The sequence below is a fragment of the Tupaia chinensis genome, unplaced genomic scaffold, assembly GCF_000334495.1.
Source record: "Tupaia chinensis unplaced genomic scaffold, TupChi_1.0 Scaffold000569_1, whole genome shotgun sequence".
Lineage (NCBI taxonomy): Eukaryota > Metazoa > Chordata > Mammalia > Scandentia > Tupaiidae > Tupaia > Tupaia belangeri.
The window spans coordinates 485,847-509,137 of NW_006160083.1; the positions used below are offsets into that span (position 1 = coordinate 485,847).

The window sequence follows — 23,291 nt, forward strand, 5'->3', positions numbered from 1 at the left end:
TGCTGAACCACAAAGAATATGCAGGGCTTTATCTCAACCCTCTCTAATCCTCACATAAGAAAACAATGCCAACACTAGCTAAATCCTCAAAACTTTTTATATATACATATTGCTTCTCACCTGCATGGAATGAAAGATGAGTTAGGGGCCAGCTGGTGGCATGGTAGATAAGGTAGCGGATCCCACATGACCAACTGCAAGGTTTGAGTGCCAGACGCAATGACCTGAAAAGCATGCTGGGTGTATGTGCCCCCAACATCTTGAGAGGGGAAGGGATTTGGTGTGGCAGCCCCCTCTAGGGGATGCTTCCTCACTTTCTTTCTGTCTCCTATAAACACATACTCACTGTAGCAAAGGAAAAGAAAAGAAAAAAATGACAGATTAGGATCTCCAAGTACCTGAGATGTCTTAAGTAAGTGTCTAAGATATCCCGATCCTGTGACCAAAACAGATATCATTAATACAATGTTGTGATGTGATGCTGCCAGTGAATACTCTCTGCAGTTTCTTAGGCACAGTGCCACCTGACTGCCTAAGTCAGTACCACCAATTGCCATTGGTGCTTGAAACGAAATCTATTTGCCATCCTTGAGTTAAATTTCCTTATTCCTTTTTATTTATGTGAATACCTGACTTATATACATTTCAAGGGTTCCCTCACTGATGAGATTTGCACATTGTGTGTAAATTACAAAAGGTACAAAAACCTTTTTGTAGGATTTTGTTTAGGGTCCAAATGTTTAATACCTCAGATTTATTGAGTACTTTTTCCATGTCAAGCCCAATAGTGAAGAGAGTTCTTTATTCAAGGAGCAGCCCTACCAGGATAAACAAACTGAAGCAGTATTTAAAATGAAACCAACATTTTGTAATAAATACTAGGGGAAAAAGATACAAGCAGTATTTTATAAGTTCATGGAAAATATTTATTATAAACAAACTATGCATGGATTTCAAATTATTTTGCACCAAAATAAACTCATATTCTAATTTCATTTTTTTCATGAATTGTTTGAAGTCCTCACATGTGATTGGAATTTTTTCCCTGAAAAAAAAATTCAGAAGTATGAGGATTATTTTATATACTTTCCACAAACTATATTTTTATTTTAATCATGCCTAATTTTTGAAAAAGAGAACAAAACAGTCAATAAATATTTTTACATAGGATTGCTGTATCATTTATATGATAGCAAACAGCATTCTTTACTAAAAGTTTGAATTTAACAGTAAAATCTGAAAGGGAGTAATTTTTTGTAAAGCTTTCTGAGGTTTTATTAACTTTCTCAATAACTTTTTTTGGGGTGGGGGGTGAGGTTTTTGCTATAGGGTGCCTGTGCTTGCCAGAAAGGCAGAGAAACCAAAAACAAAATATCACCCCCCAGGGAGGATGGCTATGCCACTATCCTTTCTCCTCCATCCTCCTCTCGGGATCTTGGGCATCCACACACATGGGCCCAGTGTGAGTTTAAGCCAACGGGTCCAGGACTCAAACCACAGTTGACTACATGGGAGTCTAGCAACATAGCCATTACACCAAGTGCCGGTCCCAACTTTCTCAATAACTTTGACCCTTTGATAAATAATTTTTTCTGGGGAGCTGGCAGGTGGTATAGTTGATAGTTGTTAAGTCACTGGACTCCCACATGGCCAACCATGGTTCAGGTCCCACACCTGGTGGCTTGTAACTCACACCGAGCACAAGTGTATGCATTTCCAAGCTCCAAAGAAGAGAATAGAAGAGAAGGGATTTCAGCTTGGCCATTCCCCCTGCAGGTTGATTCCTTACTTTTGCTCTCTCTGTCTCTGTGTCCCCAGCAAGCACACACAACCTATAGCAAAAATCTCTCTTAAAAAAAAAAAAATCTTTCTGAAGTAGCTATTTTCTCATTCTCTTTATTGACTTTTTCTTTCCTTTTTGTTTTAGAGTTATTGAGATATAATTGACAGACTAAATTATATTTAATATTTAAGCTGTACAACTTGATGTTTTGCTATGCCTTTACATCGTAAAATAATCACAAAATCAAGTTAATTAACATATCTATCACTTCACATAGTCACCATTTTAAAAAGTTTTATTTACATATTTTTGTGATGAGAACACTTAAGATCTATCCTCTAAGTAAATTTACAGTATACTCTACAGTGTAGTTAACCTCCGCCACTGTACTGCACATTAGACCTCCAGAAAATATTAATTTTGCAGACATGAAACTTTGGGGCCAGCAAGTGATGTGGTGGTTAGGTTGCTGGATCCTACATGGCAAACTTTATTGTTTGGACCTGGTACTCTGAAAAATAGGCTAGGCACATACACATGTATCCCCCAAATCCCAAGAGAATAATAGAGGAGAAGAGATTGCGGCATGGCCATCCCTCCTGGGAAGTGATTTTTCGTTTTCTCTTTCTCTGACTCTGTGTCTCTCTAGAGAATACATGCTTTCTATGAAGGAAAATAAAATAAAATAAAACTTTATACCATTGACCACATCTCCTTCTCACTCTTCCTCCATCTGCTGCCATCCAGAATTCTACACTCTGCTTCTATGAGTTTGCGTGTTTTGAATTTCATAACTGATCTAACTCTGTCAGGTTCTGATTTAGTCAGTATTTTGGCACTTGATTCAAACAGTTCACTAGTATCACCTTTTCAGCCTTACTGATTCTTTCATCTTTTGTAAGATCTGGAGTAGATTCATTTATTCTTTAAAAAGTTTTAAAAAATGTATTTTGTGCCTACCATATACTCTTTCAAAAGGTGGAAATACAGTGAATAAGGAAGAGCAAAGCAGAGCCACAGGGACTTAGAAGTCACATACTGTCATTTTTGCATATTCTGGTGATTACACAGTCAGTGCTATTCAGTGTGAAGAGAAACACAGTATGACTACCTGAGGCAAGGATCACTAGAGTCCTATTTGAGACTGGCTACTACAGTAAGAAGCCTCACTGAAAAGATGACAGTTGAGCATCATATTGACTGCATCTTCAGATTTCAACATCTGTCAAACAAAGAAGGCTTAACAAAGATTCAGTAGGCTCAAGTAATTCTAACACATGGAGAGAGATTTGTGTAGGAACCAACTTTATAAGTACTGTTTCATAGTAACTCTTTGAAAATCTAACACTGTTCCTTCTACCTATAATTCTGTAAACATGGGGCTTACAGACTAAGAGCCAGCAGATTGCATAATGGTTATATCACTGGACTATGGTTTGAGTCCCGGACCTGGTGGCTTAAAACTCATGCCAGGCATGTGTACATGCATGCCCTAGATCCTGAGAGAAGGGATTGCAGTGTGGTCATCCCCCTGGAAGGGGTGTGATTTCTCACTTTCTGTCTCTTCTGTGAGCACACACATCCTATAGCAAGAATCTCTCCGAAACAAACAAAAACACAGGCTAATTAGTACCTAGTATTATATTTCACTTAATTTTCACAGATGCCACGAAGGAGTAGGTGATTTTAATCTCCAATTCAGAAACTTACAAATAGAGAGTTTGGAAAAGTGATTCCTCAAAGTCACTCACTAGCAAATGGCCAACCAAGCATTTAAAGCCTTGCCTGTCTGATGCAAAAGTCCACATTCTTTGCATTATGACTCTCTATCAAAGTGCTATTTAATATTTGAAACAGCTAGTCATGGGCAGCAATTCAGTGAATTCTCTTTTCTCACCTACAGCTTTATCAAGTAGTAAAGGTGAATTCTTGCTAAATGGAGACTTTGTTGTCACAATGTCTAAAAGGGAAATCCGCATTGGGAATGCTGTGATTGAGTACAGTGGTTCTGACAATGTAGTGGAAAGAATTAACTCCACAGATCGCATTGAACAAGAACTTTTGCTTCAGGTAAAAACTTGACCACAAGCCTGTGACCCTTTCCTTCCACCTGGCATCACCAGGCCCACAAACATCTTTACCATTTTGTGTACATTCCAGGTTTTGTCTGTGGGAAAGTTATACAACCCCGATGTGCGTTATTCTTTCAATATTCCAATTGAAGATAAACCTCAGCAGTTTTATTGGAACAGTTATGGGCCCTGGCAAGCATGTAGCAAACCCTGCCAAGGTATTTGCTTTGGGTTCAAGTTTTGGGTATTTGAAGAACCTCTGTTTTTTTTTTGTTTTTGTTTTTGTTTTTTTCTTTTAAAGAACAGCTAAGTGCATGTAATCTATGTACCTTTTTGTCAGCATGCATGCTCTAATTTCCTTTTTCAGAATCTAGTCATTTTAGTCTGGCAAATTGAACTTTTCAAGGGATTTGGATTATTGTTTGTTTCCTCATCCTAAGAGGTTTGTACACCTGTATGAAGTCAAGCAAAATCAGCTCTGCCACTTCAATTTTCTGGTGACATGTTATTTATTTTGTTCCTTTTTGTCTAATTTAGGAGTGGGCAAATTAAGTCCAGTAAATCCAGTCCAGCCCAGCCCACTGCCTACTTTTATGAATAAAGTTTTATTGAAACATAGCCATTTTGGTTACATGTTGTCTGAGAGCAGCTGCCTAGTACCTTGTAACACAGAGTTGAATAATGTGACAGAGATCATATGGCTGATCAAAACTGAAAACATTTACTATCTAGTCCTTTATAGAAAATGTTTGCCAATTTCTGGCCTAAATTATGTATAGAATAGGTTACTTTTTCTGAGAAAATATTTCTTTCCTACCTGCTTAGGGGAGCGGAAACGAAAACCTGTTTGCACAAGGGAATCTGACCAACTTACGGTTTCTGATCAACGATGCAGTCGGCTGCCCCAGCCAGGACCCATTACTGAAGCCTGCAGCACAGACTGTGACCTAAGGTGGAGCCACTTTTTTTTTTTTTTTTTTTTTCGTGGTTTTTGCTTCTGAGTTTGGAGAGTCTTATAGGAAGTATTTGAATGTGAGAAACAGAAGGGGGGATATTGATCTTTAGTTTCTTTCTTTGTGTTTCAATAAAATAAGCTTTGCCAATTCTCCATCTCTCTGAAGCTGATTATCCAAAATACACCTGGAGGTTTCTTATTTTCCTAAGAATTAAAAATAGTAGAGTACAGCAGGTGCTTAAAGCATTGTCTTTTGATACTTACAACTCTCTTGGTAGATATTAATACTGAGATTGAGATGACTGAGTAACATCTTATGTAAAAGTGTGGCTTGAAAGTCAACGGAAGGAGGTACTTTAGCCATCAAAGTACCATAATACTCTGTATCCTCCCAGTGTAACCCAAGAGAAGGAACTCATACTCGCAGAAGTTCCAGTGTACTAAAGTAGAGTCATGGAAAGATGTAAGAAGAAATTTATGTAAAAATGTCTAGACACTCAGTGTTGTATGTAAGGAAAGTATGAAAGCTGAAGTGGAGGAGAATTCTAAAGCTTCCCATTGGCTTAAGGTTGACTGTGTCATGTTTAAATATTAAGTAGCCTGGAGATGGCATTGTATAGTCTGCACATCTATGGTAGATTGCTTCTTTATCCTCCCTTTATAGAAGAGAAATTATCAGCAAAAACTGATAGGGGAATATGTAAAGGTCTAACCATTTATAAGTGGCAAAGTGAATACATAAGCATTTTAAGGGTTCTATATCACTATGCCAAATTCTATCCTATAGAATTAAAGTGCAGATTAGTGGGCCTTCTTGAGACTCTGAGAGGGAAAAAAAAAAGAAGGGTTCTGTGATTAAGGTTCTGTGATTAATTCATAATGTCTGTCATGGGAGTCAGAAGGGCAGCCATGGCACGTGTACCATCTCTTTGGCAATCCTGACCTGAAGATTCTGACTTTAGAACCTAGGATCTTTCCACTCTACCACATTTCTTATCTACCCAGTGTCATAGACCCAGTGCTTGCTTATCAGCTTGCTTAAAAAGCATTGATAAAAGTCATTGTCAAAAGCAAATAAAACAACAAAAACACTAGACATTAAAAGGCAGTCATTTACACTAGGCAGTATTCTTATTACAGGTAGTATTCATATAAATGCATTGTTTTAGCTAAATTAATTAAATTACAGCTAAAAGTGTTTTTAGAGGGCCAGTAAGTGGTGCAGTGGTAATGCAACTGGATCCATATGGGAAAGGTCCTGGGTTCATGTTCCAGGACCTCTCTGAGCATGCTGGTTGAATGAGCGCATGCCTGTGATCAGGCTAGCTGAGGTTGGGGTTGGATCATGGCATGGGGAACCCTGTTGGGGATACCCACTCCCCTAACATATTTTTCTATCTTATTTTTTTGAAGTTCTCTTTTAAAAATTTGTCTTTGAAAGAATAATTAGTTAAGTAACTGCTATATTGACTTAATTACTGAAGTTTGGGAGAGGGTAGATTTGGTGAATAGATACCTAGTGGGCGAATTTCTTGAAGCTTACAACCTTAATAAATAAATATCACTATCCAGATTAGCCTTATATCAAATTATTGTTATATCCCCCACCACTCTGAAAATAATGGTAATAGAGTCAAATACTTATTAAGAACTGTTTTGCAACAGTTATATATTTTTCCTATTACTCTATCATTATTAATAGGGTAATATATGTGTACATTATAAAACTGCAGGGTGATAGACCTATAAAAACATGAAATAATCCTATCATCTTCCTGTCTTACATGTACACTTATATTATCCTATTAATATAACTAATATCCTTCTAATTCCTTGAACAACAGTATGACATAGGTTTTATTATTATCATCATTTACAAATAAGGAAAATGGGCAGAGAGAAGTTAAGAAAATTGCTTAAGGCCATACAAATAGTTCGTGAAGTAGCAGAAATTTAAATGTGGTCAATCTGCTCCTAGAGCCAGTGGGGTTACCCTGAGCTTCAGTGAGTATATGTAATTCACCTACAATCATTTAGTTGAATGTTAGGGCTGACATTCACACTTCTGATTCCAGACCTCTCCTCCTGATTTGTTTTAGAAGTTAATTCCTAATTGGGAACCTACACTTGGCGTAATGGCTATGTCGCTGGACTCCATGTAGTCGACGATGGTTCAAGTCCCAGGCCCCATGTAGTCGACCACAGTTCAAGTCCCGGACCCGGTGGCTTAAACTCATGTATGTGCATGCCAAAGATCCCGAGAGGAGAATTGAGGAGAAGGGGTTGCAGTGTGGCCATCCCCTCTGGGAGGTGATTTCTTGCTTCCTGTCTCTGTCTTTCTGGCGAGTACACGTGCCTTATAGCAAAAACATCTCAAAAAAAAAAAAAAAGAAAAAGAAAAGAAAAAAAAAGGAAAAGAAAAAGAAAAAAAACCTGGGTAAAACCAGAAAATTCTTATTTTATTTGGTAGTTACGTTCAAACGTGCTAGTCTAAATTCTCCATTTCATCAAAGTCACCTTTTTAAAAAATACTTAATGTTAAACAAAAAATCTCTACTAAGACCAAATAAGGACAGCAATTCAGAGCACAAACTTGGATGAGTTAAAAACAAGGGATTGTGGCCATGTCTTTTGGTAGAAATAATAGATCATATGAATAGGAATTGAAAAATGAAAAGAAAAAAAAGGGGGGAATTTAGGTTTAACTTATAAAGCTTCATAACCATTGTAGATTGGTGCATGATCACAACTAAATTAAATAGATCATTTGTTCATTTGATCAGTAAAATACATTTCAAGCTGATTTATATAGCCTATCTATTCCGTTTAAGCACTTTATTTTCTTTTTAGTTTAAGCACATCTGACTGTGTTCTAGGGGCATTAAAAGAACCAGATGATTCATTAGCACATATTGAGCACCTACTGTGTGACAAGAATATCTCATTATTGGTAACTGGGGATACATAGATGACTTCCACATTTCTAGATTCAAATTTTTTTTTCTTAATTTTACCAGTAGACATGTGCACTCATGAACGAGAAACAGAGACAGAGAAAGAGAGAAGGAAAGTGAGAAAGCACCCTCCTGCCCTCTTGGGGGAATGGTCATGCTACAGTCCCTTCTCTTTCATTTCTCTCTTCCTTCAGGATTTTGGGTACACGCATACATACCTCCAGCATGTTTCTCAAGCACAAGGTCCAGGACTTGAACTGTACAGTCGGTGATGTGGAATCTAGCCCCCTTAACTACTATACCACAGGCTGGTCCTCAAATCTGTTTTCTAAAGGATATAATTGAGTTGAATGGGATATGGTCTATGTCTTCCAGGAATTTACAGTCTTTATTCCGATAATAATGCACATTTGAAATTCATAATTACAGTTCAAACTATTTATTCCTTTATTAATTCACAAAATGTTCTTTGAACACTTTCTTGCACAGGCTTTCTAAAAGGAAGGTTTCTAGAGTAAGTTTTCATCAGTGGTTCTCTGTGAGAAGAAGGCAGATGGAGTCTTGAATTGCATGAACCTTTTATTTATTTTTATTTTTTTTTGCATGAACCTTTTAAATATAAAATTGCTTTTTTACTCTGTTGAATTCTAATGTTTTCTTTTCAGTTGCTTGAATTTCGGATTGACTATATCAGAGGAGAATCTTCACAGAGACTCTTCATTCTGTTGATTTCCATGTACATTGACAGTCATGAAAAATACATGGATATGTTGATTTAAAATTGGACTTTGGTAAATGACTGTGGCTTTGGAGTTGATAGTATTTGAGTCAGGGACTGAAAAGACAAGTCTTTCACCAGCTGAATATATGCATAAGGCATATATATTTAACATAATTGTTGGTTTCTCTCCATTATTTGTGCATAGGTGGCATGTTGCCAGCAGGAGTGAGTGTAGTGCCCAGTGTGGTTTGGGTTACCGCACCCTCGACATCTACTGTGCCAAATATAGCAGGCTAGATGGGAAGACTGAGAAGGTTGATGACAGTTTTTGCAGCAGTCACCCTAAACCAAGCAACAGGGAAAAGTGCTCAGGAGAATGTAACACAGGTGGCTGGCGCTATTCTGCTTGGACTGAAGTAAGTGACTCTCCCTCAACCAGAGTTTTCTTGGATGCTAAATCTGATTAATTGATGGTGGCTCTATTACAGCTGCATTTGAGAAACCCCATTTAGGCTGTATGGAAAAAGAGAACTGTGATTGATTTGTAATACTCTGCAGAAAGGAGTACTGTACTCTATTGGTAATGTCTGATGTGAACATGGCCTATAGAAAAAATCCAACCAATTCCTTTTTCAAACCCCACAGACCATTTTCAGTTTTATTTTTTTATGTCAGTGGGCTAAAATTGACTTCAGTATAAACCTGGTAAATAAATTGTTAACATGAAAGGATCTTCCCCCCCAAAAAAAACCTACATTTGGCCAGGGTTACTTTATAAGGCCTGGAAGAGATAGCATAGTATAGTCAGACTCTTGAGCATATTGTTCAGAACACTCAGTAACAGTTTCATTACCATTTTTGTCCTTCCAGTGTTCTAAAAGTTGTGATGGTGGAACCCAGAGGAGAAGGGCTATTTGTGTCAACACCCGAAATGATGTCTTGGATGACAGCAAATGCACACATCAGGAGAAAGTCACCATTCAGAGGTGTAGTGAGTTTCCTTGTCCACAGTGGAAATCAGGAGACTGGTCAGAGGTGAGATAGGAGAGCTGTTATTTTCCCTGGGTCATCTCTACTGTCTAATTTTGGGTCTTGCTTATCTGGTAAAGAGAAGACCTACTGCAGTTTTCCTCACCTTCCTTTGAAGGAACAACAGCTTTAGTTTTCCACATGCACCATTACTGTAGTGTTGAGTGTGACTAGTCTATTGGTGGGTGACCTCCGAGACACTATGACCATGGCAGTATCATCTACCACAGTAGCTTTTCTTGGTGATTTTAAAGTTTCAGTCCCTCACCTTTTCCCCTGTTTGAGCCATAGCTAAGTTGCTAAAAGGAATCATGACTTTATTAATTTTGGAGCTGTACTAGCTTAGATCTAAACTTGATATGAGGTTTTCTACTTCATCTGAAATAAGAGAATTGATCATCAAGTGACCTAACTAATTTATATAGTTACTAGAAAACCTGAACAAAAGGTGAAAAGGTTCAGGTTAAGTGTTACAGATTTATGCATTTTCAAAAGTTTATTTATTGAGAGAGGAAGACAGAGAGAAAGAAAAATAGTCACCCCCCTAAAGGGTCCTTACACTGTGATCCAATCTGCAGCCAACCAGGATCACAGGCACACATGCCTGGTATGCACAATGAGACCTTAAGACATAGTCAAGACCTTCCCATATGGCCTCAGAATCACTGAGCATATATTACTGTTATGCCATCATGACTGGCCATAGATTTATGTATTTCTTGTCCCTTACTTTATGAAGCACAAAGTAAACCCTCCACCGCTTAGTTCAGTGGCCCTAGGGCAGCAAGAGAAAGAAGGCAGGGACCAGCAGTTAGCATAATGGCTATGTCGTTGGACTCCCACGTAGTTGACTGCGGTTCGCGTCCCGGACCTGGTGGCTTAAAACTCATGCCGGATGCGTGTGCGTGTGTGCCCAAGATCCCAAGAGGAGAATGGAGGCGAAGGGATTGTGGCATGGCCATCCCCCCTGAGGGGTGATTTCTCGCTTTCTGTCTCTCTGTCTGGTGAGCACATGCACCCTATAGCAAAAATCTCTCAAAAAAAAAAAGAAAAAAAAAAAGAGAGAGAAAGAAGGCAGATTCTCTTTGTCTTATGGTACAGTATTAGCATTCCCTACTAACATGGTCTGGTGTTAACAGTGTTCAGTGTAACTCTCACCAAGTAGGTGACTCATTTTCCCCTTCTTTAAGGGGGAATGAGTGGAAGGGGAACAGAAACTTGCTTCTTTAAGGGCCAAATCTGGAATGTGGGAAAAGAAAATGTGTTTTCCTGCTACAGCTCCTAGCTACATCCATGTCCTTATCTCATTTGAGTACCTGCAGTGTTAACTGTTTACTTTCACCATCAGATGAAGGGTGAATCTGAAAAGGATACTATTAATGCCCCTGGAATGGTAGATAAGTAACAGTCTATGTGATTACAATGCCTTATTCCTGGACAAATCAACATCAAACCTAGTGGTTTAGTTCTAGATTAACAAACTGCCTTTGTTCAAACTCTAGTATTTGATTTTAAAAAGATAAAAGAATGTAGTGGGTTTAAATTTTATTTAGACTAGTACTAGTTGAAGTATTATTTCAAATTAAGTAGCAAACCTTTGTAACAATACTTGATAAACTGAGTGGAAGACATAAAACTAAGTTCATTTTGATCCAGAATTCCTTAGATAAACAGACAAGAAAAGAAACAGCAAAATGTTACTAATGATTTTCCTTGCGTAGTAAGATTTTTGGATCATTATACTTTTCTCACCTATGTTTTGATGTATTTTTAAAATTTTCCACAATGAGCATGAGAAGAAATCATGCTTATATTTAACATATATTGACTAAACATTTTACTAAACACTACTGGGATTTTTTTTTTGGGGGGGGGCAGGTTTTTGCTATAAGATGCATGCACTCCCCTGAAAGAGAGAGACAGAGAGATAGAAAGCAAGAAATCACCCCTCGAGGGGGGATGGCCATGTCACAATCCCTTCTCCTCCATTCTCCTCTCGGGATCCTGGGCATGCATGCACACGTACCCTGTGAGTTTAAGCTACCGGGTTCGGGACTCGAACCATGGTCAACTACATGGGAATCCAGCGACATAGCCATTATGCCAACTCCTGGTCCCAGCACTATTGTTATAACTATTTTACAGATGAGAAAATTGAGAAACATTCTGTGGCTTGATTTTTTAAAAATATTCCTTTTTTTATTTTTTAATTTTTATCATAGGGCACATGCACTCACCAGAGAAAGACAATGAGAGGGAAAATAAGAATCACCCGCCAGGGAGGATAGCAATACCACAGTCCCTTGTACTCCATTCTCCTCCTGAGATTTTGAACACACACATACACCCAGCGTGATTTTCAAGCCACCTGGTCCAGAGCTTCAACTGCGGTGGCTGCATTGGAATCTAGCGCCCTAACCACTCCCCCACCTGCTGTCCCCTGTGACTTCGTTTTATAAGGATTAAAACCCAGGTTGATCTGACTCATGATCTACCTCTGAGGGGAATGGCTAGGCCCTATGTTAAAAAATTATGAGTGCTATATTCAGTATTCTAGAGCACAGTGCTATGTCAAGTATATGCTATGCTTGAAACTGGCACGGATACAATAAATAAGAAAGTAAAGAAGGGAGGAAGGGGAAAATAGAGGTAAGGAGGTTTGGTTTGTTGGCAAATTGCTATGGACGAGAGGAATTGCCATGGGAAAAGGACACACCTGTTCAAGCTCATCAATGAATAGCCCCCAGAAACCACAGCACAGAAACGACTCTGACTGGCTCTGCTTTGTATTACAGTGCCTGGTCACCTGTGGAAAAGGGCATAAGCACCGCCAGGTCTGGTGTCAGTTTGGTGAAGATCGATTAAACGATAGGATCTGTGACCCCGAGACCAAACCAGCCTCCATGCAGACTTGTCAGCAGCCGGAATGTGCGTCCTGGCAGGCGGGTCCCTGGGGACAGGTATTTTGAATGATAAGATCCTTGACTACATTCTTTCCTTCTTATCTGGAGAGGGCCTGCAGAGGGGCATTCCAGAGGCAGGGATCTACCCTCCCTGCCATGTGGCATGCGCTGTGCCTCCATGGCCCAGGGTTAAATACGCAAAACTCTACAAACATTTTGCCTCACTTCTCAGAGTTGCCACTTGCACTCCTGGAGCCAATTACTCTTTTTGTAGCCCCACATGCATGTCTCCACCCTCTGGCTTAAATTGGAGCTTCAGCACATGAGCATTTGAACAAATTCACAACAGATTTTGTGTCTGGCTGATGTTATCTTCTAGTGTATTTCCGTGGGTCTGTTTCAGAATGTGACCGAGTGCCAGAGTCTTTGGCAGGACTGTCTGGCCTGGAGTTTGGAAGGGATGTTTTGGCTGCCAATGTCACAATTCCAAAGCTCACCTCTCATAAATAAGCCAAACTCTTCTAACTTAATTAATTAGGTCAAAAGTTGCAGAATCACCTTATAGAGAAAGAATCTTTTGCGAATTCTATGATCTATGGGTTCTATATCTTAACTTGAACCGTTCTTAAAAGAGAGTGTAAAAATCTTCCTTAGGCTTACATTTGAGAAGTCACTACTCTCAAAATTAAGTCCTTCCTAATTTAGAAGCAAAAGCATTCTGTGAGTTCCCAGTAGAAGCGGAGCAGCTGTATGCTGTCACTTATGTAATCTCGTGAAGAATGACTCCCTGATCCTTACAGGCCACAGCCACTTCATTCCTTTAGCCTCTGTCTTTATTTCCAAATATGCATGCAATAAATGAGGACAGCTTTATTACTGTACCCTTATTTCTTTCATCGAAATTGATGCTCTTCTGAGCCTTCCACATTGCATAGCAGCAGCCCCAACCTAAATAGCTCTTCATGTCTGAATAAACAGGCGAATCCATTTATACTGCTAAATCTTGCCTTCTTTTTATTTTCATCTGCCTAACGTTTAGGGAATAAGAGGAAGAGAGCACAGCTCAGAGTCACTGTCAAAATTTGAATATAACAGCTATTAGAACTAATAGGCCTATTTTTTGTCCATGTTTACATCAGGCCATTCTAGGCCATTCTAGTCTCTTATATTCAGAGATGCTTTCTTCATCAACTGACCATGAAATACAAAGGAGCACACTGTATTTTTTTAAATTCTTCTGGAATTAAAAAAAAAATACTATTTAATAGTCATATATGTTCATAAAGAAATTTTGCAAAATGTAATTTAGCAAAAAAAAAAAAATGAAGATACTCCTAATTATAATACAGCAGTTGACTACTAGTGTTAACATAGTTATGATTTTCTTCTGATATATTTTAAAATAACACTGGGATTGTATTCTGCCTTTTTTTTAATTTCACAGTGATCTGAAACTCACATATCATAAAATTAATCATTTTAAAGTGAACAGATCATTGACATTTAATATATTCGCAATGTTTTGCAGTCACCACCTCTGTCCCAAAGTATCTTTACCCCAAATGGAAACCTTGTAATTGGTTGTTCCCTGTTGCCTCTTCCACCAGCTCCTACAACCACCATCTGAATCTGCATCATGGATTTACCTATTCTGGAGAATTTATAGAAATGGATTCATACAATTTGTAGCCTTTTATGTTTGGCTTCTTTCATGTAGCACAATGTTTTCAAGTTTCTTCTATACTGTAGCATATATCGGTAGTTTATTCCATTTTATGGGTGACTGATATTTCATTGTATATACTACAGTTTATGCATCCATTCAGTCATTACTAAACACTTGGGGCACTTCTACCTTTTGACTATTGTCACAGTGTTGTTATGAATATTCATGTTGAAGTATTTATTTTAGTACCTCCTTTAACTTTTTTTGTTTATATAGCTAGGCGTGGAATTGTTGAATCATACAATAATTCTGTGTTTACCTTTTAATATTTTTAGTTTTTATTAAGTCCAATTTGTTTTTCTTTTGTTGCCTTTGCTTGTGGTTTCATATCAAAGAGATCATTGCCAAATCGAGTGTCATTAAGCTTTTTTTTTTAATTACATTTCTGTGTGAGTTTTAGCTCTTATATTTAGGTTGCTGCTCCATTTTGGATTAATTTTTTTGACATATGAGGCAGAAGTCCATTTCATACTTTTACATGTAAAAATCCACTTTTCCTAGCACCATTTGTTGAAGAGACTATTCTTTGTCCATTGAATAGTCTTCGCACTAATGTCAAATATCACTTGACCATACATGGATATGGGTTTATTTTAGACTCTAAATCTATTCTATTAGTCTATATCCTTATGCCAGTACTACACTTTTATTTTTATCACTTTAGTAACTTTTGAAATGGGAAAGTATCAGTCTTCCAACTTTGTTTTTTAATTCAATATTGTTTTGACTATTTGGAGTCTCTTGCTGTTCTGTATGAATTTGAGGGTCAGCTTTTCTACTTTTGCAAAAACGGCATCAGGATTTCAAATGGAATGACATTTTTGGGCTAGTTTGTGGAATGTATCCATCTCAGTAGTACTAAATCTTCCAATCCCTGAGTATATAATGTCTTTCCATTAATTTCCTTAATTTCTCTCAGCAGTGTTTTATAGTTCTCAGTGTAGAAGTTGTTTATCTTTGTGGTTAAATTTGTTCCCTGGTACTTTGTTTTTTGGGATACTATTGTAAATGGAATTGTTTTCTTAGTTTCCTTTGGGGGTTATTCATTGCTGGTATATGGAAGCACATCTGGTTTCTCTGCGTTTATCTTATACCTTCTGACTTTGCTGAATTTATTTATTAGATCAAGTAGTTTTGTTAATGGATTCTTTTGGATTTCTATACATAATCTAATGACATCTGCAAGTAGAAGTAGTTTTACTTCTTCCTTTTCAATTGCCTGTCTTTTATTTTTCATGGTGTAATTTCTCTGACTAGAAGTTCCAGTATAGTGTAAAACAAGAAATGGTGAAAGCAAGAACCTTAGTCATATTCCTGGTCTTAAAGGGAAGGTTTTAATCTTTCTCCACTGAGTATGATGATGGATGTGAGATTTTCACATATGCCCTTTATCATGTTGAAGAAGTTCCTTTCTGTTCCTCAATTTTTAGTGTTTGTATCGTGAAAAAGTGTTGATTTTTTTTAAATGCTTTTTCTTCTTTATATAATCAGGTTTCTCTCCCCCCCTCCTTTTTTTTTTAACTATAGCCAATTGCACTGATTAATTTCTTTTTAAAGTTACCCTTACATCCTGAGTTAAATCCCCCTTGATCATAATATATAATTCCTTTTAATATACCATCAGATTTGTCTTGCTGGGGTTTTTTTATTTATTTTTTTCTTTTTAGAGGTGTTTTTGCGCTAGTGCACATGTGCTCGTCTAAGAGACAGAGAAAGATAGAAAATGAGAAATCACCCCTCGGGGAATGGCCACGCTGCAATCCCTTCTTCTCCATACTCCTCTCAGGATTTTGGACATGTACACACATGTACCTAGCATGTTTTAAGCTGCCAGGTCCGGGACTCGAACCGTGGTCGACTGTGGGAGCCCAGCAATGTAACCATTGGGCCATCTGTTGGTCCCTCTTGCTAGTATTCGTGCAACTACATTTATGAGACTGTCTGCAACTTTCTTTTTTTGTGTTGTCTTTGGCTTTGTTGTCAGGGTATTCTGGCCTCATATTATATAATATATTATGAAGTATTGTCTCCTCTTCAGTTCTTATGAAGGTATTTGAAAAGGAGTAAAGTTAATATTTCTTTAAATGTTTGGTAAAAATTCACTGATGACCTGGTCCTGGACTTCTTTTTTCCTTCAGAAGTCTTTTATTACTGAATCAGTCTCTTTACTGCTGATAAGTCTGTTCCTATTTTTTTGTTTAATCTTGAGTCAGTTTTTATAATTTGTTTATTTCTAGGCAATCTGTGTGTTTTTGGAAATTTGCAGGTTATATCTAGATTATCTAATGTTAGTGTACAGTTACTCATAGTACTCTCTTATAATCTATTTTAATTTGACCTTTTTATTGTTAAGAGTCAGTATGTTGTATAATTTCTACACATTTGTTAACTTTCTAGTTTTCCTCTTTTTCTTGATTCTTAGCCTCACTCCACTGTGGTCCAAGAAAATATTTTGTGGGATTTTTGTCTTTGTATTGAGACTTGTTTTGTGGCCTCACATATGGTCTGTCTTGAAAAATATTCTAAGTACATTTAAGAGAAATTTATAATATAGTAGGTGAATAAGCAAAAATGCCATGACACGTTCTTAACTGAAATTTCATTATTAACTCAAGCTTTTTATTAATTCCAGGCCCCCAAAAGTTGATTTACCCATTTTTGCCAGCTTGATGGTTACTTCAGTGAAGAAACCAATTCATTTGTTTTTTGGGTTGTTGTTTTGTTTTGTTTTGCTGGGGGATGAGGTTTTTGCTATAGGGCGTGTGTGCTCACCAGAAAGACAGAGAGAGAAAGTGAGAAATCACCCCCCAGGGAGGATGGCCATGCCACAATCCCTTCTCCTCCATTCTCTTCTCGGGATTTTGGGCACACACTCACAAGCACCCGGCATGAGTTGAAGCCACCAGGTCCAGGACTCGAACCGCCGTTGACTACATGGGAGTCCAGCGACATAGCCATTATGCCAACTGCTGGTCCCAAGAAACCAATTCTTATAGCTCCTTACTCTGCCATTGCTGTTACAACACTCCTTCTACTTACTGTTTTTTTAGACTGCTTTCAAAAATGTATCACTTTGCTTTTTACTGGCTCTGTTATTTCCTAACAACCTGTGTGGTGAGATTTATTTAACTTTGGTGGTTGCATACTTACAAGTATTTTGTTATCTTTTAAAAATAATACTGTTGGGCCAGTCAATGACATAGTGGTTAAGGCAGTTGGATTCCACATGGTTGACAGAACAGTTTGAGTCCCAGACCTCACAGCTTGAAAAACACACCAGGCATGTGTGCCCAAAAGTCCCAACAGGAGGGAGAAATGGAGGAGAAGGGATTGCAGCATGACTATCCCCTTTGGGGGTTGCTTTCTCATTTTTTCTATCACTGTAAGCACACATGACCTTTGGCAATTTTTTTAAAATAATAAGTGATAAAAATAATATGATTGAGACCATTCTGTACAAGTAATATTGATACAAACTCCAATTATTCCCTCAGAACTTTTTCCAGAAGTCAAATAAGGTGGTTTAGCTCTATTTAGTACCTATGTGGTGTTTTTTTTTAAAGTTCTTGAACAGTGCATATTATGGAAAAAGTATGCATAGATTTCAAAACTTCTTTGCACCAACATAAACCCTTCTTCCAAAATAAACCCTTATTCCATGTTCCCACAATCCTCTTACTGTTTTAACCACAATACTCTGCTAGGTATAGTGTGGAAATGTAAAAATGATGGAGATGTGCTCATCTCCCTCCAGAGCTACACATTTGAACACCCTCAAATGTAGTTCAAATGGGAGGCAAATACAGTTCCATGTGTTATCATGATAATTGATTAGTATAATTTGTACAGAGCAGGATTACCCGTTTTTACCTAATTTGGGGGATGCCAACCCTCTTGCCCACTATGATAATTTTTTTTTTTTTTCCTAGCAGACCATTTTGGGGAATTAAGAGAAAGAGGAGCTATCCTGACTTTTAAACACTTTTCTGTATTTTTGCCTTCCCCCAGTGCAGTGTCACCTGTGGACAGGGATACCAGCTAAGAGCTGTGAAATGCATCATTGGGACGTACATGTCAGTGGTAGATGATAATGACTGCAATGCAGCCACTAGACCAACTGATACCCAGGTGAGTTTTCCTAGTCTAACTCCATTATTGGGTTCATACAGCCAGATGCCAAGATTGCCAGCAGTTGGGAAAAAGTTGAAATCCTTTCATAAGTAATATATATAAACAATATATATAACATATATAAACAATAACCTGAGATTAAGCCTGTCTGGATTTACTTACTTCTTACCTTTAGAATAGAACATTTTAATGTATCAATTTTGTTCTTTTCTGTTATTAAAAGTATATTTCAGTTTGATTCTGATTCTTTTTTTTTTTTTTTTTTTTGAGAGATTTTTGCTATAGGGCACGTGAGCTCACTGGAGAGACAGAGAGAAAGCAAGAAAACACACTCCTTTCCCCTGCCCCCCGAGGGCAAAGGAGATAGCCACACTGCAATCCCTTCTCCTCCATTCTCCTCTTGGGATTTTGGGCATGCGTGCACAGCGCCTGATGTGAGTTTTAAATCACCAGGTCTGGGACTCTTAACTGCAGTCGACTATGTGGGAGTGCAGCAATATAACTATCATACCATCTGCTGGTCCCCAATTCTGATTCTTATTAAATGTCAAATGTTAGTTGTTTGGCTTCTTTTCTTTTTTTCTTTTTTTTTTATTAGTTGGCACTTAATAGTACGTATTTATGGGGTATACTATGATATATGATGTATACATGTATGCATTGTGTAGTGATCAAATTAGGGTAATTAGCTTGTCTATCTCCATAAACATTTTTATTTCTTTGTTGGAAGGATATTCAAAATCCTGTCCTCAGCTATTTGAACTATGTTATTGCCAGAGGTCATATGCACTCATTAGAGAGAGAAAAAATGTGGGAGGGAGAAAAAGCACACCTCAGTGGGGCTGGGTCATGCTGCAATACCACTTCGCCATTCCATCAGATTCTGGGCACACACGTGCATATCTACCAGTTTGTTTCTCAAGCTGCTTGGACCGGTACTGTAGGATCTAGCTCCCTAAACCACAGTGCTGTAGGACCATCCCTAAAGTGATTTCAATATAGGATTCAGTAACTAATGCCATTTTCTCAGCCAGTGGTATGCTAGAGCTAGCTGTACCCACTCACAAGAGCCAGTTGGTAAATTTGCAAGGAATTTTGCAATCTAGCCATTATTAAAAATCTAAAATATAAACCTATAATTAAATAGATGATATTGAAAATAAAGGTGACAGATGCTCAAAATATATCATTTTCTAGTATTTTTAAATCCATTTAATATTTTTAAAATTATTTTATTTCACTTTATTTATTTATCTTAATTTGTCCACAGAATGACAGAGTGAGAGTGAGAGAGAGAGAGAGAAAAAGAGAGAGAGAGAGGGAAAGTGAGAAAGCAAGTCACCAGGTCTAGGACTCGAACCGCAGTTGACCATGTGGGAGTCCAGCGCCTTTAACCACCACACCACTTGCCAGCCCCCACTTCCTAGTATTTAAATCCATGTAGCTATTATTTATGCTCTTGAGATAATTTACATTTGTTGGTATCTATAAGCTGGGTATATCATATAAGGGTAGTACTTCAAAAACTTCATGGAAAATGGAATTAAAGTACAACTTTACTTTGGTACAGAAAATTTTTGAAGTCTGTACATAGTTTTCTTCATAATACACATTTTCTATGAACTTTTTGAAGATCCCCTTATTTAATGGTGTGTTACTGAACATCTTCCTAACTGTTCACTTATATCAACTTGGCAGTTAGAAAATCTGTAATGAGAATATTTAAACAGGAATCAGCAAGTGCTCTAATTGAGGGCCTAATTTATTATTTCATCAATTGTTTAGATTTAACAAAGTGATGGTGGAATTGTTAAGAATACAGATTAAGCTTAAAAGAGTCTTATATCTAAATTTTGCATCATGAATAGTATACATACATGAGGTAATACTCTTCTAGCATTTGAAAGTTATCTGATTCAGCAAAGATATCTTCACATCATTGGTCAGTGAGTTAAGTTCTGACATATGCTTTCACCATTTCATTTTCACTTTACTCTTAAAAGTAAACAAAGCATCAACTAACATCATACCTGGACTACACTCATTCATCAATTACAACCGCAGTTTGGCAACAGGTTCTAAACCTGCTTAAACAGGTTAAGCAAAAATCCACAAAAATATTCTGTGAGAATCAATTGACTGTATGGAATTTAAAATAAAGAATTATGTATTGTATTATTATTTGTAAATTGTTTGCTATATGTTGTGTCAGTGAAATATACACATACACACACACACACACACACAGCTTAAAATTTGTACATGTGTATGTATATACTTATTTACTTCAAGTTTTACTATTAGCAAAATCTTATTAAGAAAAAATTGAAATATGAGGACCAGAAACTAATTAAAATGTAAGGACAAAATTTGGCCTTCAGGATTTGAAAAAATTCACGATTTATATGCTTCTTTATGCAGATATTTATTTCATTACTGCTATGTGTATTTAATATAAATTTTACTGATATAAAGAATATCAGTAAGTCTATATGTCTGTGTGTGTATATATATATCTGCATGTAATATGAAGGAATTTCAAAAAGCTCATAGGAAAATGGAATTAAAGTATAAATTTTTTTGGTACAAAATATTTTATATCCATGCATAGTATTTATATATGTATGTATGTTAGAGAGATTTTTTGTTATAGGGCACATGCACTCACCAGAGAGACAAAGTGAGAAATCACCTCCAGGGGGGATGGCCACACTACAATATATTCCCTTCCATTCTCCTCTCCGGATCTTGGATGCACACACACATACCCCCGGCATGAATTTTAAGCCACCGAGTCCAGGACTTGAACCACGGTCATCCACATGGGAGTCCAATGACGTAAGCATTATGCCATCTCCTCTGGTCCCCATGCATAGTCTTTATCATACGTATTTTTCATGAACTTTTTGCAGACCGCCCCTCTCTTGAGTTTGTGTACACTTACACATGTACACAGATCTATAAACTATAGGCATGCCTCTCTTCTCATTCACCCACACAGCAGTCCATAGGAGTCTTGATTTTGGCATTGTTTATGTAAAGACAAGATTCAAATTTGTATACCAACTTTACTTATTGCCAAAGAGGAAATATGAACTCAAACTATGCCCAGAAGTCATGATCTGGATGAGGCGCCATGTGGCCAGTGCACTCCTCCATCCTAACATCCTCCTAATGTTTCTGCATTTCCATATGTTGATAGACTAAGAATGTCAGTAGTTGAAAAAGTAAAGGAATATGGCCGTGTTATTCAGGTCATTATTGACCAATTAGCCAGCAACACTTATGATTCTTGTATCCTCTATTTTTATTATTTTATCAAAATGTTCCAATCCATGTTGTGAGAAATGCCTAGGAAATATTAGCCATAACATGTAAAACAATCATGGAGTGAGGACTTAACTCACTTAGAGATTTGAGTCACACTTTTTCTTTAAGTGATTTTTGTAATGTCTATTTAAATTTAGGGCATCTCCCCCAGTTATAGCTTGTGGATAATTTCTTTACTTTGTTAAAAGTTCCCTGTGGCTTCTTTGGGCCACGGGCAGTGGAATAGAAAGCAAGGCCTAGTGCCAGATAACAAAAGTTTACGTTCCGTGGTTAAGCGCTCTAAGGCCAGGATACATCAGTCACCTGCAACACCCAGCCCATACTTTTGCTCCGTGCATGGCACATAAGTACTTGGTGAGTATGTATTAACTCGTTGAACAGTTGGTAACTGTCACAGCTGGGAATGATCACGTGTAGGACATATACCTATGTTTTCCTGTCTACCTGCCTGAAAATATGATCTATACATGGATATTCTCAGTTCATTATATGGACTTCATGTGAGTACTTGATGCGTGTTCATAAGCTCCACACATTTGTCTTTTTTAAAACACCTCTTATACCTAGAGTTGACCGTAAGGGACTCAGGTGTTATCTTCAGGTAAACTGAGAAAATGAAATCATGATTAGCAAATTCCGATTAAAAAAACTAATGGAAATGCGAGAATAGAATTTGGTTCTCAGAATTTCGTTGTCATTTGTGATTTTTAAAAATAGTTTTTCTTTATTATTATTTATACATTCAATTGCTATACATCATTCAGATTTTAAAGAGACTTCACCCAACATGATACATACCTCAGTTCAGTCCAGTCGAGAATACTATACAAATCCTCATCAACAGATAATAAACCATGTCCCTGTCTCACAAATATCTTACCTCTCTATTTTCTTCCCAATTTTCTTTTCCTTCACTATTCCCCTCCCATGCTTTCCTTCTACTTGGTCTCTAGTGTCCATGACCACTTTTAATGCTTTTTCAGTCTCTATCATAGAGTCCCGACAGTCAGTATATATTAAGTGAAGACATACAATATCTCTTTCATAGCCTGACTTCCCTCAGCAATAGATCGTCCGTATTTGTCCACTTTCTATCAAATTCCAGGGCCTTGTTGGTTTTTTTATGGGTGAATAGTATTCCATGGAGTATATTTGCCACACTTTTTCAAGCCATTCATCTGTTCTTTTTTTCCCTTTAAATTTATTTTTTACATTAATTCAATATACATCATTACAGCATACAAAATTAATTTTCCATCCAGAATACACTGTATATTGGCTCAATCAAGCACATCAACTTGCGTGTTATCAACAAATAATTTTCCATTTCTTATGTCCTGTATATTTTGCTTTTTTTTTTTTTTCCATCCTTGATTCCCTATCCCTCACCCTCTGCCATGTCCCACCCTCCTCATACATTGTCTCTGGTATCCATGGTTGCTTTCTATGCCCTTCCCCCCACTTAATTGATTTGCTAATGAACTTTATTGAGTCACTAATGATCTTAATTAGTCTAAATATATCCAATAGCTAGTACAGCTGATATATACATATATATGAACTCAAGTCTGACTTTAGGCATAAACCTCAGTGAGTAGAATGAACATACTCTAAAGTAGTACCTAGCTGGGGCTATATAGCTTACTGCAGTCATCAAATATGCATTTTTTAAAAAAATTTCGATACG

At 37.3% G+C, this 23,291-nt stretch overlaps 1 protein-coding gene across 2 annotated transcripts in view; it reads left to right on the forward strand.

The window, feature by feature from the left end:
- Window positions 1-23,291, forward strand: part of ADAMTS9 (ADAM metallopeptidase with thrombospondin type 1 motif 9) — a 190,574-nt gene that overhangs the window by 76,601 nt on the left and 90,682 nt on the right. For both annotated transcript variants that reach the window (XM_006158026.3, XM_006158025.3), the window contains 7 exons: window positions 3,687-3,853; window positions 3,944-4,073; window positions 4,681-4,807; window positions 8,691-8,901; window positions 9,356-9,520; window positions 12,310-12,474; window positions 18,152-18,271. In XM_006158026.3, coding sequence (XP_006158088.1) covers window positions 3,687-3,853; window positions 3,944-4,073; window positions 4,681-4,807; window positions 8,691-8,901; window positions 9,356-9,520; window positions 12,310-12,474; window positions 18,152-18,271 — 1,085 coding nt within the window. The remainder of the gene's footprint in view (window positions 1-3,686; window positions 3,854-3,943; window positions 4,074-4,680; window positions 4,808-8,690; window positions 8,902-9,355; window positions 9,521-12,309; window positions 12,475-18,151; window positions 18,272-23,291) is intronic.